Genomic DNA, 19,739 nt, shown 5'->3' with positions numbered 1-19,739 from the left:
CACATTTGTAAGGTTTCTCTCCAGTATGAAGTCTATGATGGTATACAAGAGATGACATCTGACTGAAGGTCTTGCCACAGTCATTACACTTGTAAGGTTTCTCTCCAGTATGAAGCCTACGATGGCGTGTAAGGGATGACTTCCGACTAAAGGTCCTGCTGCATTCATTACACTTGTAAGGTTTCTCTCCAGTATGAATTTTCCTATGTCTTTCAAGGTTTGATTTGAAACTGAAAGCTTTGTCACATTCTTCACATTTGTAAGGTTTCTCTCCAGTATGAAGTCTACGATGGTATACAAGGTATGACGTTTGACTGAAGGTCTTGCCACATTCATTACACTTGTAAGATTTCTCTCCAGTATGAATTGCCTTATGAATTACAAGGGCTGAATTTCGACTGAAGGTCTTGCCACACTCACTGCACTTGTAATGTTTCTCTCCAGTATGAAGTCTATGATGGCATATAAGGGTTAACTCCTGACTGAAGGTCTTGCCACAATCATTACACTTGTAAGGTTTCTTGCCAGTGTGACATCTACGATGACATGCAAGGTATCGCTTTTGATTAAAGACCTTGCCACACACATCACATTTATATTGTTTCGCTCCTAAATGGATTATCTGATGTTTCCTTAAGACTGAGCTATAATTAAAGGCTTTGCCACTCTCATTACATTGGAAAGATTTTTCTCTCATGTGTACTTCCTGCTTTGGTGTGAGTACTGAAGAATTCAGGAAATTATTCCCATAGTTATTAGAAATGTGAGTTTTAGGCCTACAAGAAATTCTTTGGGATGTTGCAACCGAGGAAGCATTGTTGATAGACTTCTCAACTTGATTACCAATCTTCCCTTCGGTCTGAAATTTGTGCAGTTCAGGCAGATGCGAATGAAAGCTTAATCCAAGCTGATCTTTAATAGGCTTGTTTTCAGCATGCCTTTGATCACGTCGGTTTGTACTACCCGTCAACTCTTTGATTTCTGTCATGGGTGCTTCATGGCTATTTCTTTCATCTTCTTTCCACTGAAACTCAAAATCATGAATATCTTTCTCCATTTCCTGGAAGCAAAAATCTCCAATGTGATGACGTTCATGTCTTTGCAATGTCCCTGTGTGGATCACCTCTGTATTGCCTTGTGCTGTTGATGAGACCTCCTTCATTGTGCATTTGGAAGAGATATCTACAAAATATAAACACCAATAGGTTTCCACTTAAGTACAGATGGTAAATCATACTGAAATGTGTAAATGTGACACTAAAAACAATACTTATTTTAAACTTCCCAAACATTATCTTGAAAGTTTAGGAACACAAAAGGGTAAGATTCTTCAATAAATAAAGGGCGATTACATGTACTTCAAATCATTTCTACGGAAGCCTATTTCCAATATCATGTCAAAACACTGACAGCGCACAAATGTATATAAGCCTAAAGTAAGGAGGATTTTTCCACTGTGACCATAAAGTGTATAAGACTTTGCAAAAAACATATCACTGTCATATCAATGAGAAAAGCATATATTCTTCATATTTACAGCATATTTACTGTATACAAATAAATGCTAAAGGACCACACGATATACTATATTGGTAAATAATGCACAGCAAGCTCATGTAAGGATAACCAAAATCAATGGAAATTCTCTATTGTCAAATAATCATAGCACTGAGAAGATAAGAAAACATTACAAAATTAAGCCAGGCGTGGTGGCCCATGCCTGTAGTCCCAGCTACTCAGGAGGCTGAGGCACAAGAATTGCTTGAGCCCAAGAGGCAGAGGTTGCAGTGAGCTGAGATTGCACCACTGTACTTCAGCCTGGGTGACAAAGTGAGAGTCCATCTCAAAAAAAAATTTAAAAGTTAATACAATATTTTTCTTAATAACTGTTATAAAATTACTTATATTCATGCAGAAAAGGCAAGTTGTGACATTTTAAAAAATTGTTTGTATTTTTATATTTTTGAGATGAAGTCCCGCTCTGTTACAACAGGCTGGAGTGCAATGGCCCAATCTCGTCTCACTGTAACCTCCACCTGCTGGGTTCAAGCCATTCTCCTGCCTCAGCCTCCTGAGTAGCTGGGATTAAAGGCATGCATCACCATGCTTGGCCAATTTTTGTATTTTTAGTAGAGATGGGGTTTCACCATGTTGGACAGTCTGGCCTCGAACTTTTGACTCAAGCAATTAACCTGCCTGAGCCTCCCAAACTCCTGGGATTATAGGTGTCAGCCATAGAGCCGGGCAGCATTTTGTGACATTAACGAGTGGACTGTGTCAGTTATATTGCATACCACATACCGAAAAGCCTTATGTAAAATCATAAAAATTAATTAGTAAAATAAGGTAACCCATAAAATCAGCAAGCAAATAATAAGTACATTTATACAGCCTGCAGAATTCTAAACAATTTCCTATTAAGAAAAAAGCCACGGCCGGGCACGGTGGTTCACGCCTGTAATCACAACACTTTGGGGGGCTGAGGCGGGCAGATCATGAGGTCAGGAGATCGAGACCATCCTAGCTGACAAGGTGAAACCCCATCTGTACTAAAAATAAGAAAAATTAGCCGGGTGTGATGGCGGGTGCCAGTAGTCCCAGCTACTCAGGAGGCTGAGGCAGGAGAATGGCATCAACCCAGGAAGGGGAGCTTGCAGTGAGCCGAGATCGCGCCACTCTGTCTCAAAAAAAAACCACAACCAAAACCAAAAGAAAAAACAGAAAAAAAGCCACAATTTCTACTTACCAGCAGCATACAATATAAGAACTGAAATACATGTTAAGATCATTACCTTCTGATGTATGATGTCAAAATAATACACAGCATAAGGAATAAGAAGTGACTAACAGCTGGGCACTGTGGCTCATGCCTGTAATCGCAGCACTTTGGGAGTCCAAGGCAGGTGGATCACGAGGTCAGGAGTTCAAGAGCAGCCTGGCCAACATGGTGAAACCGTAACTCTACTAAAAATACAAAAAAATTAGTTGGGCATGGTGGCGGGAGCCTGTAATCCCAGCTACTCGGGAGGCTGAGGCAGGAGAATCGTTTGAACCTAGGAGGCAGAGGTTGCAGTGAGACGAGATTGCATCACTGCACTCCAGCCTGGGTGACAGGGCGAGACTCCGTCTCAAAAAAAAAAAACAAAAAACAAAAAGAATTGACTAACAATGTCAGAAGGTGCAACTATGATGTCACAACTACATTTATGAAACAGCCAGGCAATACAGCAATTCCATATATATGCATTGGCCTTAGTTATCTAGTTCACTATGCACAAAATATAAAACATAGAATGTGTACTGGGAAAATTTATAAACTGAGATCAGAGAAAACACTGCATAAAATAAATTGCACAATAAAAACATAAAGGAGATGATGCAGGCTCCCTGGTCTGAATGTTCTTATTGGCCAAAAGCCAGGTTCAAAGTTCTTATTCTCCAATAGGATGTTCTGCAGATGGGGCCTTTGAGAGAATTTGGTCACGGGTGTTGACTACTCGTGAATAGGGCTTGTGCTTTCATAAAAAGAGACATTAAAGAGCTCGTTGCCTGTTCCTCTTTCCACCACGTCGGGACACAGCAGGAAGGTGGCTGGGCTAAACCACGAAGAAGGCTCTCAGCAGGAACCACTTTGGCTGGCACCTTGCTCTTAGATTTCCCACTTTCCAAATTCATGAGAAATAAATGTCTGTGCTGTAAGCCTCCCAGTTTAAGCTACTTCCTTTTTTGTTTGTTTTTGAGATTGAGTCACGCTCTGTCACCCAGGCTGGAGTGTAATGCCATGATTCTCCTGCCTGATGAGATTCTCCCACCTCAGCCCAGAGTCTCACTCTGTCACCCGGGCTGGAGTGCAGTGGCACAATGTCGGCTCACTGCAACCTCCATCTCCCAGGTTCAAGTGATTCTCCTGCCTCAGCCTCCCGAGTACTTGGGATAACAGGTGCCCGCCACCATGCCCAGCTAATTTTTGTATTTTTAGCAGAGACGGGGTTTCACCATGTTGGCCAGGGTGGCCTCAAACTCCTGAACTCAGGTGATCCCCCCGTCTCAGCATTCCAAAGAACTGGGATTACAGGCGTGAGTCACCCCACTTGGCCAATATTTTGTATTTAGTAGATTTGATGTTTCACCATGTTGGCCAGATCGGTTGCAAACTCCTGACTTCAAGCGATCCACTCACCTCGGCCTCCCGAACTGCTGGGATTAGAGGCGTGAGCCACCTCGGCTGGCCAGTCTAAGCTATTTCTGAGAGGACAGTGAAAGGACTGAGACAGGAACAGAAGCATCTCATCATCAACATCACCGAAGGCTGACAAATCTTATTAAGCAAAGGAAGTTTAGAGACCGTACTACTGCAATACTTGAAGCCAATCTAATAACAATAACATGTTTTAAAAACTTTGAGGCTGGCTGGGCACGGTGGTTCATGCCTGTAATCTCAGCACTTTGGGAGGCTGAGGCAGGAGGATCACAAGATCAGGAGATCAGCACCATCCTTTCAGCACCATTCTGGCTAACATGGTGAAACCCCATCTCTATAGAAAAAAAAAAAAATTAGCCGGGTGTGGTGGCACGTGCCTGTAGTCCCAGCTGCTTGGGAGACTGAGGCAGGAGAATCACTTGAACCTGGGAGGCAGAGGTGGGAGTTAGCCAAGATCGCGCCACTGCACTCCAGCCTGGGCAACAGACAGAGACTCCTTCTCAAAAAAAAAAAAAGAAAGAAAGAAATGAAAGAAGTCTAAAGAGTAACTCTAACCCACAAATATACAAAAAGTTCTCCAGTAAAGGTAAATAAAAAGACAGATAGGCTGTATGCGGTGGTTCACACCTGTAATCCCAGCACTTTAAGAGGCCAAGGCAGGCGGATCACCACCTGAGGGCAGAAGTTCGAGACCAGTCTGACCAACAAGGAGAAACCCTGTCTTTCCTAAAAATACAAAATTAGCCAGGCATGGTGGCACATGCCTGTAATCCCAGCTACTCGGAAAACTGAGGCAGGAGAATCGCTTAAACCCGGAAGTCAGAGGTTGCAGTGACCTGAGATTGTGCCACTGCACTCCAGCCTGGGTGACAGAACAAAACTTTGCCTTATAAATAAATAAATAAATAAATAAGCAAATAAAAGGACAGACACAGAAACTTGTATAAGTGTACCTTTTCTTCATAATTCAACTTTCTTTCCTATTAGAGGAAAATAGCATGAGAAAACACATACATATGTCATATTGAAAATGCAACACACACAGAAATAATTCTAACATAAATAACAAGAGTTCTCGTGGAGAAAGAATAGTTTTCGCAGGTGATGAAAATTTTTTTGAGACGGAGTGTCGCTCTGTCGCTCAGACTCTAGTGCAGTGGCATGATCTTGGTTCACTGCAACCTCCACCTCCCGGGTTCAAGCCCCTCTCCTGCGTCAGCCTCCTGAGTAACTGAGATTACAGGCACCCACCATCGTGTCTGGCTAATTTTTGTATTTTTAGTAGAGATAGAATTTCGCCATGCTACCCAGGCTGGTTTTGAACTCCTGACCTCAGGTGATTTGCCTGCCTCAGCCTGCCAAAGTGCTGGGATTACAGGCGTGAGCCACCGGGGCACAAGAATTTTTTGAGCCGGAGAGGCGAAGCCGGCCGCGGTGAGCCAAGATCGCACACGGCACTGTAGCCTTGGCAACACAGTGAGACTCCATCATAAACAAAAGTCAATAAGAAGGGAGTCAAAGCATGTCTACACAAAAAAGCAATTAAACACAAAAAGTAGGAAATGAGAAACGAGTAACAAAAGAAACCTACAAGAAATACAGATAATATGTAACAGAAACACAACGGTAAGGTCTTCTCCATCAGTAATACTTCAAAGGTAAATATTTAACTCTGCACTCAGAAGGCAAAGACTGGCTAAGTCAACGGGAACCAACTACATGTTGTCCACAGAAAACTCATATTAGCCCTAAGGACACACATACACTACAATTTAAAAAATAAAAACCAATAATTAGGTATGGGGGTTGGCGCCTGTAATCCCAGCTACTCAGGAGGCCGAGGAGGATCTCTTGAGCCCAGGAGACCAAGACCAACTTCAACAACACAGGAAAACCTTGTCTGTAAACAAAAACAAAAACAACTACAAAACAAAACAAACAAAAAAAAAACTTAAAAAGTAGCCCGGCATAGTGGCATGCACCTGTACCAGCTACTGGGGGAGGCTGAGGTGGGACAATCACATGAGCCCAGGAATTCAAGATTGCAGTGAGCCATGATCACACCATTGCACTCCACCCTGGGTGACAGAGCAAGACACTGTATCTAAAAAAAGAGAAAATAGAAAGATACACAAGGGCACATCCCCACTTCTGGAGGGAAGTTATCCTCACCCAGGGAGACCAGGTTCCTGTAATTCTCCAGCATCACGTCCCTGTATAGAGTCCTCTGAGCAGGGTCCAGGCATTTCCACTCCTCCTGAGAGAATTCTATGGCCACATCCCTGAATGTCAACAGACCCTGAAAGGAAAACACATTTTAAGGAAATGGTTGTGGGAGGAGTTCTTATCTTTACAGGAAATGAGAAAAAGAGAGAGGGGAAAGCATGGATTTTGTAGTGAATGTTCTGACATCTGACTAAGGGATTTTTCACCACATGAGGTCTTCTGAGTTGTGTTTTATTATACTTTTTTTTTTTTTTTCTTTTGAGACGGAGTCTCGCTCTGTCACCCAGGCCAGAGTGCAGTGGCATGATCTCGGCTCACAGCAACCTCTGCCTCCCAGGTTCAAGCAATTCTCTTGCCTCAGCCTCATGAGTAGCTGGAATTACAGGCTGGCACCACTGCGCCTGGCTAATTTTTGTATTTTTAGTAGAGATGGAGTTTCACCACGTTGGTCAGGCTGATCTCAAGCTCCTGACCTTGTGATCCACCTGCCTCGGCCTCATGAAGTGCTGAGATTACAGGCATGAGCCACCACACCCGGCCTTATTATACCTTTTGAAGAGGTCACAACACCCTCGCAGTATGAATTTCTAATGTTTGTGGATAATACAAAAAATACACACAAAAGAAATCAATGAAGGAGCCAGGCACAGTGGCTCATGCTTGTAATTTCAGCATTTTGGGAGGCTGAGGTGGGCAGATCACCTGAGGTCGGGAGTTCAAGACCTGCCTACCCAACATGGTGAAATCCCATTTCTTCTAAAAAAGAAAAAATACAAAAATTATCCAGGCGTTGTGGCGCATGCCTGTAATCCGAGCTACTTGGGAGGCTGAGGAAGAGTTGCTTGAAGCAGGGAGGCGGAGGTTGTGGTGAGCCGAGATTGCACCATTACACTCCAGCCTGGGCAATAAGAGTGAAACTCCATCTCAAAATAAAATAATAAAATAAAATAAATAAAATAAAATAAATAAAAATATAAAATAAAAATAAAATAAAATAAAATAAAAATCAATGTAGGGTTCTCCTTATAGAAATGTTAGAAACTTTTTTTTTCTTTTTGAGACAGAGTCTCGCTCTGTCACCCAGGCTGGAATGCAAAGGTGCCATCTCAGTTCACTGCAACCTCCACCTCCCAGGATCAAGTGATTCTCCTGCCTCAGTCTCCTGAGTAGCTGGGATTCCTGGTGCGCACCACTACTCATAGCCAATTTTTGTAGTTTTAGTAGAAACGGGGTTTCACCGTATTGGCCAGGTTGGTCTCAAACTCCTGACTTCATGATCTGCCTGCCTCAGCCTCTCAAAATGCTAGGATTACAGGCGTGATCCACCGTGCCTGGCCCAGAAACTTTTACTGACAATGCAAGTGACATTCAGTATCTAGATGAGACAGGGTATGAGTGATATCTTCAGAGATGACAACGTCCACAGTGAAAGATCAGGATCAGAAACTAAAATCTGGCCTGGCACAGTGGCACATGCCTGTTATCCCAGTTACCCAGGAGGCTGATGCAAGAGAATTGCTTGATCCCAGGAGGCAGAGGTTGCAGTGATCCTAAATCTCATCATTGCACTCCAGCCTGGGTAACAGAGACTCCATCTCAAAAAAAAAAAAAAAAAAACTAGCCAGGCATGGTGGCACGCACCTGTGGTTCCACCTACTTGGGAGCCGGAGATAGGAGGATGGCTTGAGCCTGAGGGTGGAGGTTGTGGTGAGCTAAGATCGCGCCACTGTGCTCCAGCTAAGGCAACACAGTGAGACCCAGTCTCAAAATAAAAGAAAATACATGAAAACTAGATTACTCAAAGTATGAAAATCCATTTTATACATATATATGTCCATAAAAGAATAAAACCTACAGAGACTCACAAAAAACTAGATGTTAATACAAAGGATTGTCATTTCCCCCAGATTTTCAAAAAATAAAAGTTGTTCAAAATATATACATTTGTGTGTGTATATATGTATGTATATGTATATGTGTGTGTATACTTGTGTATGTGGGTGTGCATATATAGAAAGCTTTTAAAAATATAAAAAGTAGCAAGTTTTGTGTTTTTTTTTGTTAGTTCTTTTTGTTTGTTTGTTTTGTTTTTTTGAGACGGAGTCTCGCTCTGTCGCCCAGGCTAGAGTGCAGTGGCGCGATCTCGGCTCACTGCAAGCTCCGCCTCCCGGGTTCACGCCATTCTCCTGCCTCAGCCTCTCCGAGTAGCTGGGACTACAGGCGCCCGCCACCACGCCCAGCTAATTTTTTTTGTATTTTTAGTAGAGACGGGGTTTCACCGTGGTCTCAATCTCCTGACCTCGTGATCCACCTGCCTCGGCCTCCCAAAGTGCTGGGATTACAAGCGTGAGCCACCACGCCTGGCAACAAGTTTTGTTTAACTTAAGAAGAATCACATCTTGATAGAAGAGGATACTTTGGCAGTTGGGGGCAGGGGGGAATCTTGTCAGATCTAAGAAAACAGGAAATGCTCCATCCTAGAGGAAGCAATCACCCTTTCAACTGCCTGACCTGGAGGAAGCTTCAGATATCTGTAGGAATGCAGGCATATGCAGAGGCAGCCACTATGGCACTCTTTATACAGAGAAAAATCGCAAAGAACCCACATGTCATCCAGTCAACTTCCAATGCAGATGTCAAAGGGCAAGCTAGCCATGGTTACTAACACGACAACATGTAAATTTTCACAACCAGTAGGATCCAATATCAAAGTAAAATATTTACTGGAACACAAAGAAGAAAACAGCAGACACTGGGGTCTACTTGAGGGTGGAGGGTGGGAAGAAGGAGAGGAGCAGAAAAAAATAACTATTGGGGGCTAGGTGCGGTGGATCACGCTTGTAATCCCAGCACTTTGGGAGGCCGAGGTGGGTGGAAAACCTGAGGTCAGGAGTTCAAGACCAGCCTGGCCAACATGGTGAAACTCTGTCTCTAGTAAAAATACAAAAACTAGCCAGGAGTGGTGGCAGGCACCTGTAATGTCACCTACTCGGGAGGATGAGGCAGGAGAATCGCCTGAACCTGGGAGGCAGTGGTTGCAGTGAGCCGAGATCATGCCATTATACTCCAGTGTGGGCAACAAGAGCAAAACTCAGTCTCAAATAAATAAATAAATAACTATTGGATATGGGGATTAATACCAGAGTGATGAAATAATCTGTACAACAAACCCCGATGACCCTAGTTTACCTATGTAACAAACCTGAACATGGAGCCCCAAACCTAAAGTAAAACCATAAATATATATTTTTTTAATTTACCGCAGAATTTTTTCTAGTCTCATAACGATGCAGAAATACATATGCGCGAGATTTGCTCTGATCCACGGCACAGAACTGACAGTAGCGGCTCTACAATGAGGCTGGAAGAAGGGTGGAGGACGTGACAGGGAAAAGAGATGCTTTATGGCAATGGGTCTAAGCTGCAGCTTTGCTTGGAGTTTTACCAGAAAACAAATATATACATCATGTGATGTTTAAATATAAAAATATATATTTAATAATAATTGGTGGTGCTGGGCACGGCTCGTGCCTGTAATCCCAGCACTCTGGGAGGCTAAGGCAGGCAGATCACCTGAGGTGAGAAGTTTGAGACCAGCCTGACCAACATGGTGATAGCCCGTCACTAATAAAAATGCAACAAAATTAGCCGGGTGTGGTGGTGCATGCCTATAATCCCAGATACTTGGGAGGCTGAGGCAGGAGAATCTCTTGAACCCGGGAGGTGGAGGTTGCCGTGAGCCAAGATCATGCCACTGCACTTCAGCCTGGGCAACAGAGCAAGACTTCATATATTTAAAATATAATATTGTAATCATATAAAAATAATAGCCAGGCGTGGTGGCTCACGCCTGTAATCCCAGCACTTTGGGAGGCCGAGGCGGGTGGATCACGAGGTCAGGAGACTGAGACCATGGTGAAACCCCGCCTCTACTAAAAATTAAAAAAACTAGCCGGGCGTGGTGGCGGGCGCCTATAGTCCCAGCTACTCGGGAGGCTGAGGCAGGAGAATGGCGTGAACCCGGGAGGCAGAGCTTGCAGTGAGCCGAGATCTAGCCACTGCACTCCAGCCTGGGGGACAGAGCGAGACTCCGTCTCAAAAAAGAAAAAAGAAAAAAAAAAAATAATAATAGGTGGAATGAGAATATGGCACCATCCTCTAGGATAAAAAGGAAGTACTGCTCCCATATTTGAGAAAAATTATAACCATTTTTCCTGAAAACACCTGTTTCACAAGCCTCTCCACAGTAACACCACAGTCTCCATGAGCTTAATGTGCTAAGAATGGTTTAATGAATCTCCTGCTATTATTTAGGTTGATTTCATATTCTTAAAGTAATGATGGAATAAAACACCTGCTATCATTCATGTCTGTGTATGAACTTTCCATTCTAATTACTAAGATTTTTGGAGTCAGAAACATAGTAACTCACTCAATTACCTAAAAATGTAGTATAAAATCAGGCAGAAAACATTTCCCCTTATTGGTTGCCTTTTCTAGAATTTACCACGTACTTTGTGCACATTAATGCGTGACTTCCAGTGGCAGCTGCTCTAATCCTGGTCCACAGAGAGCTGACAGTTCAGCCAGATGTGGCCCCTGAACAATCCCTGCTGCCCAACAGCACTGACACCACGGGACCCTCACCCCGTCTCCATCCATGTCTGGGTATGAGCCCTTCCCAGGACCACTGCCCAGTGCAGCCTCTTCCCAACTTCATGTCACTCGGTCACAAGAGATGGAATCTAAGTGAGATGAGAGGGACTGAAGGAAGGCATGGGTGAGTGTGAGCAAATGTGTCAGGCAGGACGCTTCAGACTCAGAGAAGATTCCCAACTCCAAGGCCCAGGGTATCGGAAAGGAAGGAGACAGAACAATCCACCGAGAATATCATCTCACCTGAGGAAGAGCCATCCCTGACTCCTTTGCTTTCCTCTTCCTCTTCCAGGTTTCTTCCTCACGTACCAACAGTCTTTAGAAGTCAATCCTGAATGTTAGAAATATGTTGTTTATTGCTGAGAATCAACACACACCCTCCCTGTAACACAACGACACATACAAAGGAGACCTCACCCTGAGGAAATACGGTCCCCTCTGCTGCCCACCGCACCAGGGACGATAAACTCCCGCAGGCAGTGGAAGGTGAAAAAACAAAAAGAAGCATGCAGAGCAGCCAATATGGACCAGAGGTGGGGGTGAGGGTGTGGCTGGAGTGTTAAATGGGAGGTGGCTCACAGAAGTCCCCACTGAGGTGGTGATATCAGAACAGAGACCTGGGGAAGGAGGGGTGTTTGCACCTGCAGCTGAGGGGCCAGCGAGTTCCAGCAGAGGGACAGCCCACGTGAACGCCTTGAGGCAGGAGCAACCTCGACCCAGGAACGGGAAAGAGGCCCGCATGGCTGGAGCAGAGGGAGGGAGGAGGACACAGGAAACAGACGAGGTCAGAGCACATCAGGCAGGGACGAGGTCTTCCAACATTTTTCTCCCAAAACTCCAAATAATTTTCAAAATGATGAATTTCTTCACCCATTGTGAGTAAACATGTAATTTTTTCTTTATATTACAAATTAAAACCCTTACAAATAATGTAATTATCCTTTACATTTTAAAAGCATGCTGAGATTTTAGTGATATCCTAGGAAGCACAAGGTCACCCTCATCTGAGAAGGGCAGGAGCATGAGGGAATGCATTTATGGAAGTTCGGGACGTCACCTTTGGACACATGAAGGTGGAGATGCCTGTTCATCCTCCCAGCAGAGTTAAGGAGTCAACTGGACACAGGACTGTAGCGTTCAGGGGAGAGTTCTGCAGGGGCCATGGGGCCATGGGGGTAAAGTTTAAAGCCACGAGATGAGGCTGGGCACAGTGGCTCACACCTGCAATCCCAGCACGTTGGGAGGCCAAAGTGGACAGATCACTTGATGTCAGAAGTTAGAAACCAGCCTGGCCAACATGGCGAAACCCCGTCTCTACTAAAAATACAAAAATTAGGCCAGGTGCAGTGACTCATGCCTGTAATCCCAACACTTTGGGAGGCTGAGGCAGGCGTATCATGAGGTCAGGAGTTCAACACCAGCCTGACCAACATGGTGAAAGGCTGTCTCTACCAAAAATACAAAAATTAGCTGGGCATGGTAGCACATGCCTGTAATCCCCACTGCTCAGGAGGCTGAGGCAAGAGAATTGCTTAAACTTGGGAGGTGGAGGTTGCAGTAAGCTGAGATCACAGCACTGCACTCCAGCCTGGGACACAAGAGCAAAACTGTCTCAAAATAAATAAATAAATAATTAGCCAGGCATGGTGGCGCGTGCCTGTAGTCCCAGCTACTTGGGAGGCTGAGGCATGAGAATCGCTTGAACCCAGAGGGGGGAGGTTGCAGTGAGCTGAGATTGCACCACTGTACTTCAGCCTGGGTGACAGAATGAGACTCCACCTCAAATAAATAAAAATGAAAAATAACCTGGATAAAGCAGAGAAGTATACTCTGTTGGTTTAACATTTTGATCCCTGGCACAGACAGCACCTCTATTTGTGTCCCCTGGCATATACTATAGCTCCATAGCTACTGAGTGAGTCAATGAGTGAGAATGACTGAGTGATACTAGTATGTCCTCTCTGGAGTTTCATGTGTGTCAGGGTCCTGGTTGACCTAAACTCTGCAGAAAGAGGAGAGGCTTCCTGGCTGCCCAGACTCTCAATGAAGAAAAATTCCTGGGGTCTAAGACTTCTCACTTGGCAATGACATTGGCTTAAATATTTCCAGCCTCAAATCCTTGGGTCTTAGTTGGGTCTTGGGATGGTGCAAACTGATAGAATTGTAGGCAATGAGCATCAGAACAGAACACCGGACAGGAAGGCGGAAGACTTGAGGGAGGGGATCCAGGACAGGCAGAGAAACCACTCCCCTCCCTCAGACGCCCACCTGGGGAAGCACCAACTTTGCCATTATAGAGGAGACAACGGGAAAGGGAGGAGTGTGCATAGGGTGGGTGACGGTGTGTGCTGGGTGGAGAGAAAAACCCCTTTTTCTAAATGTCACTCCATTAGATCAGCCCATCTGTTCTACCAGCTGCTGAGCACAGGGACATCCTGTGAGGATAAATACAGCTTTTCCTTCCTCCAGTTCCTAAGTCTTCTGGCCATGACCAGGGCTGTAACCCTCAAGCTCCCTTCCCAGGAACCAGTGGCCCCTCTTTGTGGAAAAAATATTTGTGCTCCACATTTACATTATAGCATATTTATTTATTTATTTATTTAGAGATGGAGTCTTGCTCTGTCACCATGCTGTAGTGCAATGGCGCGATCTCAGCTCACTGCAACCTCTGCCTCCCGGGTTCAAGCCATTCTGCTGCCTCTGTCTCCCGAGTATCTGGGATTACAGATGCACACCACCATGCCTGGCTCATTTCTTCTTTTTCTTTTTTCTTTCTTTTTATTTATTTATTTTTTTTAGTAGAGATGGGATTTTACTATGTTGGCCAGGCTGGTCTCGAACTCCTGACTTCATCATCTGCCTGCCTTAGCCTCCCAAAGCGGTAGGACTACAGGCGTGAGTCACCACACATGGCCACACATTTACATTATAGCATCTTGACCCTTGACTCCCCAGCGGCCTTGTGACTGTGTGTGGGAGTGAGAGTGTGTGAGTGTGTGTGTGTGTATGTGTGCACGCGCGTGCATGCTCACGTGCCATGACAGACGAGGAAAAGCCAGTAGAGCATCATCGCCGCTAGCCTGTGTGTGTGTGTGTGTGTGTGTGTGTGTGTGCTCACGTGCCATGACAGGCAAGGAAAAGCCAGTAAGAGTCATCGCCACTGGCCTGGCAGGAGGAGGTGGCCCTCGGGCTGCAGTTCACTGTGCTGTTTGCACTCTGATCCTTGGAAGAATCTTTCCTGAAGTCATGGAGCCTCCAGCTCCTCCGGAACAGAACTAGTTGCGTAGGAGTGTGTCCTTCAAGTCCCTCAGGTCCCTGACCTTCTCCCCACCCTTCCTGAAGGGAATCCAGGACCCCTGACTCTGAGTGCATCACCTGCTTGTGGCAAAGCCCCTGCCCATGATGGCCAAACTGGGCTCTGGTGATGTGCAGAGCATGGAGACCCAGGAGCTGGAGTGAGGCAGTGACACACATGACAAAAATGGGGATGCCTCGGCACTGCCTGAGGACACAGGGTCTGATCTGTAGGGTTTTTCTGACCTTAGTGAGGCCTTCTCCTCTTATTTTGACTGAAATAAATAGCCACAGGAAGTTCAGATCAATTAGAGTTGAAATTTCCAGAAGAAATGTGAGACCATCCTCGCACTTGCCCCAGGCCCTGAGTCTTCCCTGAGGACGCCTCAGCATCTGAACCACAACCCCAGAGTAGGTGCTGCAGTTGTTCTGTGGCCAAGATGGGAACTGTGCGTCCTCCAGCGAAGAGAGACACAAAACACTCAAAATAATCCATGCAGAAAGGCATCTCTGGGCGGGCACCATGGCTCTTGCCTGTAATCCCAGCACACGCGTAGGCCTAGACAGATGGATCACCTGAGGTCATGAGTTCGAGACCAGCCTGGCCAACAAGGTGAAACCCTGTCTCTACTAAAAATACAAAAATTGGGGCGGGCGTGGTGGCTCATGCCTGTAACCCTAGCACTCTGGGAGGCCAAGGCAGGTGGATTACTTGAGGTCTGGAGTTCGAGACCAGCCTGACCAACATGGTGAAACTCCATCTCTACTAAAAATACAAAAAGTAGCTGGGCTTGGTGGGAGTCTGTAATCCCAGCTACTCAGGAGGCTGAGGCAGGAGAATTGCTTTAACCTGGGAGGTGGAGGTTGCAGTGAACCATGATTACGCCACTGCACTCCAGCCTGGGAGACAGATTGAGACTCAAAAGTAAAATTAAATTAAAATTAAAATACAAAAATTAGCCGGCTGTGGTGGCACACACATTTAATTTCAGCTGCTTGCAAGGGTGAGGCAGAAGAATTGCTTGAACCTATAAGACAGAGGTTGCAGGGAGAGGTCACAAGACTACACTCACAGCCTGGATGATAGAGTGAGACTCTGTCTCAAAATCAAATCAAATCAAATAAAAAGTGTTTCTGATGTGACTGATGCAGAGATGATAAAATCTGAGTAACGTGATAGAGACTGTCGGGCAGAGGGAACTTCAGATGGGGGTGGGCGGGCATGGGAGACAGCTCTGAGCCCAGACCCGAAGGAGGAGAAAGGCACAGGGCCGTGATCATTTAGGGACATAGAGTAAGAACAGGGACAGCAACCTGAGACAGGAAGCGTTTCAGTGTTTGGGAAAAGAGAAAAGCGAATATGACTGGGGCAGAGGGAGTCATGAGATGAGGGCAAGCTCCCAGGAGGAGGTGGCACACTGGCAGGGGCCCTGGACACAGGGCTGTGGAGGCACAGTGAGGAGTTGGGCTTTCAACATTTGTCCAAATGGACCAGAGGGCTTTGAGGGAAATATGCACTTAATAGCTCACAGCTCAAGATTTTAACAAATAACATAAGGAAAGAAAACTGAAAAACAGGCTAACTAGTTAAATTACATTTTGATGTTAAAGGTTTCCAATAATTAATAAAGACTAGAAAGCATGCAGACCTCGATCTGAACCGGACGCAACTAATTTCAAACAGAAACTATTTTGAAATTGTTTTTTAAAAAATCGAACAAATTCAGATGTCAACGGGAAAATAACTGAATGATGTGAGCTGGTTATAAGATGCCACAAACGCATCTTTCAGAAGTGATTATGTATTAAAAAAGAAATATTTAAAACTAAGATTTATCTCAAAGTAAAACTGCAAAAAAAAAAAAAAAAAGAAAGAAAGAAAGAGGAACCAGAAAGAAAAAAAAGAAAATATGTTACACAACGAGAACAAAAGCACTTTTGATGTCCCTTTTGCTTTCATTTTTTGTTGTTGTTTCTTTGTTTTTTTGAGATGAAGCCTCGTTCTGCCCCCCCGGGCTGCAGTGCAGTGGTACCATTTCGGTTCACTGCAACCTCTACCTCCCAAGTTCATGTGATTCTCATGCCTCAGCCTCCCAAGCAGCTGGAACTACAGATGCACGCCACCACGCCCAGTTTACTTTTTTAGTATTTTTACTAGACACGAGGTTTCACCTTGTTGGCCAGAATGGTCTCAAACTACTGACCTTAGGTGATTGGCTCCCAAAGTGCTGGGATTACAGGCATGAGCCACCACGCCCGGCTTTGATGTCCCGTTTCTTTTTTTTTTTTTTTTTTTGAGATGGAGTCTCGCTCTCCCCCAGGATGGAATGCAGTGGTGCAATCTTGGCTCACTGCAACCTCCGCTTCCCGAGTTCAAGTGATTCTCCTGCCTCAGCCTCCTAAGTAGCTGGAATTACAGGCGCGTGCCACCATGCCCAACTAATTTTTGAATTTTTAGGAGCAATGGGATTTCACCATGTTGGTCAGGCTGGTCTCGAACTCCTGACCTTGTGATCCTTGTGATCTGCCCGCCTCCACCTCCCAAAGTGCTGGGATTACAGGCATGAGCCACCACGCCCTGATGTCCCTTTTAAAAAGTACTATGGGCCAGGCATGATGGCTCCTCTCTGTAATCCCACCTGTAATCCCAGTAATTTGGGAGGCCAAGGCAGGACGATCCTTTGAGGCCAGAATTGAGACCAGCCTGGGAAACATAGTGAAACCCCATTTCTACAAAAAAAAAAATACAAAACCCAGCTGGACTTGGTGGCTCACGCCTGTGGTCCCAGCTACTCAGGAGGCTGAGGTAGGAGGATCGCTTGAGCCTAGGAGGTCGAGGCTGCAGTTAGAGGAGATCACGCCACTGCACCCCAGCCTGGGCGACAGAGCCAGACCCTGTCTCAAAATATAAATTAATTAATTAAATTAAAACTATTACATAATAACAGAAAGTGATTATTTTCTCCCACTTCACTGCCCCATTTCCTACCTCACCATGGGAAGAGGGAAGAGAGGCTCTCACAATTGAATTAAGTCACTACCCTGTGGCTGAATAGGGATTCCAAGTGGAAGCGGACCTCTATGCCAAGATTTACACAATGTACGTGTCTTATAGACAGGAATTTTAAAATTCTCAATCTCATCTGTATAATTTAAACAAGTTTTAAGTTACTAGATTATATACACAGAATTCAACATGTCACAACTAATCATATCCAATGAACTCACCCACTCATCTGAACCCAAAGTCCCCCACCCCTCTTAATCTTTTGAGACAGGGTCTGCTCTGTTGACCAGACTGGAGTACAGTGGCATGATCTCGGCTCACTGCAGTCTGGACCTCCTGGGCTCAAGTGATCCTTCTACCTCAGCCTCCAGAGTAGCTGGGATTACAGGTGTGCACCACCACGCCCGGTTAAATTTTTTTTTTTTTTGGACAGAGATGGGTGGGGGGGTCTCACTATTTTGCCCAGGCTGGTCTTGAACTCCTGGACTCAAGCAATCCCTCTGCCCCAGTCTCCTCAAGTGCTGGGATTACAGGTGTGAGCCACTGCGCCCAGCCCCCCTTTCTTCATTACTGTGCTTCCCTCCCTAATTCTGTACATCGCTCTCATTCTCCCCTTCTCTCTCTAGCTCTTGTTTTCTTTTCTTTTTCCCTGGGATCTGCTCCTCCTGCTTTTTTTTTTTTTCTTCATTTTTGCTCTCTCTTGGCAAATCCCTCACTCATCCTCTACTTTGCCATCTGTTATGGCCTTTCTCATTCTTCTTTTCTCTGTCTCAGGTTATCTACTGCTCTCTCAGTCTCCTGATCCTTTTGGCCCACACAATCACAGGGGGCTTTGGAGTAAGACGCCTGCATCCCGGAGGAGCGCATTTTCCAGGGGCTGGTGCAGGGCAGGCAAGAACACCCGGTGTCATAGGACAGCCCCGGGCACCTCCCCAACGCAGGCTCAGGGTAAGCGGTGACTGCGGTGGGGAGACCTGGGGAGCATAAGGGCCTGGAACGAGGAGGGAGGTGGGGGGCGACGGCGCCTTAAGACAAGGCTGGGAGGCGCCAAGGGCGGGAATCCGCCTCGCAGTAAGGACTTTAAAAAGTGCGGGTCGGGAGGAGTCAGAAAAAGGTTTTGAGCAGGAAAACTACGCGATGGGCAGTGTATACATTGTCCTATAGCAGAAAGACCCGGGAAGGGACCATCCTCAGGGCGACTTTAAACCCAAAAGGAAGCGACCCCTGGACTCTCACGGAGACTTCTAAATTTGCTCTGGGTGAAGGAAGACGGGTGAGAATTTCCAGGTCTATGGGGACCCCACGTCCCAGGTACAGAAGCGCCGGGGACCTGGGAAGCGCAGACTTAACACAACACAGAGCAAAACTCACCTCTGTGGTGGGACCATCACCCCATGCGATCCGCTTCCGGGTTTGCGCGAATCTGCGCGCGCAGGACAGAAGCCAGGCCCGGGCTGGATCCGCGAGGAGGTAGGCGGGGCCTGAGCGAGGTAGGGGTGGGGCGCGAAGCGGAGAGACCTTCCCCTTTAGAATTGGCAGAAGGCGGGGCCGGGGCGGGACCTGTGCGTCTCTCAACCTGGCACCCAGCGCCTCTTGTTTTCGAGCTTTGGAGGCGAGACCGGCCAGGAAGGCTGAGGCGTGATTCAAAAGCCCTGGAATTGTCTGAAACGGGGATGCAAACTAGAATGTGAAATGCAAAGCCCTGCCTGGGCGGAACATACGATTTCATGCTGACGGCCCAAAGAATAGAATAGAAATCCTCTCTCTTTCTATTCTCCATTCACTGGGAAAGGAGAGTCCACCCTGTCCTCAGCTTCAGAGACTTCCCTAGGGCCACCGCCTGGGATGCGGGACGGAATGCTCAGGCCAGGAATGAGTGAGGTCACCACCTGCTGCTTAAACACAGCAGAGATGCGGGCACGGGGCGAAAGCCTGAGGTCCCAGCTACTCAGGAAGCAGTGGCGGGAGGATCGCTGAGCCTCGGGGTCCAAGTTAGCCTGGGCGACAAAGTAACACCTCCTCCGGCAGCGCTCTCTTCCTCGTCTCTCTCTCTCTCCTTTTTTAAAATGTCTTTAAATAAAATTTTTGATTTTATGAGATAGGGATCCAACATTATTCATTTTCGTGTGGATATCCAGTTAGTTGTCCCAGCACATTTGTGGAAGAGATCTATTACTTTCATTTTTATATTTACATTTTTCTTTTCTTTTCTTTTTTGAGACAGAGTATTTCTCTGTCACCCAGGCTGGAGTGTAGTGGCGAGATCTTGGCTCACTGCAACCTTCACCTCCCTGGTTAAAGTAGTTCTCTTGCCTCAGCCTCCCAACTAGCTGGGATTACAGACGCGCGCCACCA

General features: G+C 46.0%; 1 protein-coding gene across 2 annotated transcripts in view; it reads right to left on the bottom strand.

The window, feature by feature from the left end:
- ZNF845 (zinc finger protein 845) overlaps nt 1-18,794 on the bottom strand; it is a 20,784-nt gene extending 1,990 nt beyond the window's left edge. Inside the window, exons 1-5 of one of the 2 annotated variants that reach the window (XM_032171046.2) lie at nt 18,756-18,789; nt 11,725-11,826; nt 11,327-11,414; nt 6,374-6,500; nt 1-1,182 (exon numbers count right to left, since the gene is read on the bottom strand). The exon at nt 1-1,182 is cut by the window's left edge and continues 1,990 nt beyond it. In XM_032171046.2, the coding sequence (XP_032026937.1) occupies nt 1-1,182; nt 6,374-6,500; nt 11,327-11,341 (1,324 nt within the window). In that variant the 5' untranslated portion in view covers nt 11,342-11,414; nt 11,725-11,826; nt 18,756-18,789. Of the gene's footprint in view, nt 1,183-6,373; nt 6,501-11,326; nt 11,415-11,724; nt 11,827-18,755 lie in introns of both variants that reach the window. The other variant, XM_058425957.1, reaches the window with a different exon arrangement.
- Nucleotides 18,795-19,739: the final 945 nt, after the last annotated feature.

Source organism: Hylobates moloch, unplaced genomic scaffold (assembly GCF_009828535.3).
Source record: "Hylobates moloch isolate HMO894 unplaced genomic scaffold, HMol_V3 SCAFFOLD_12, whole genome shotgun sequence".
Taxonomy (NCBI): Eukaryota; Metazoa; Chordata; class Mammalia; order Primates; family Hylobatidae; genus Hylobates; species Hylobates moloch.
This window is presented reverse-complemented; position numbering and strand designations above follow the sequence as displayed.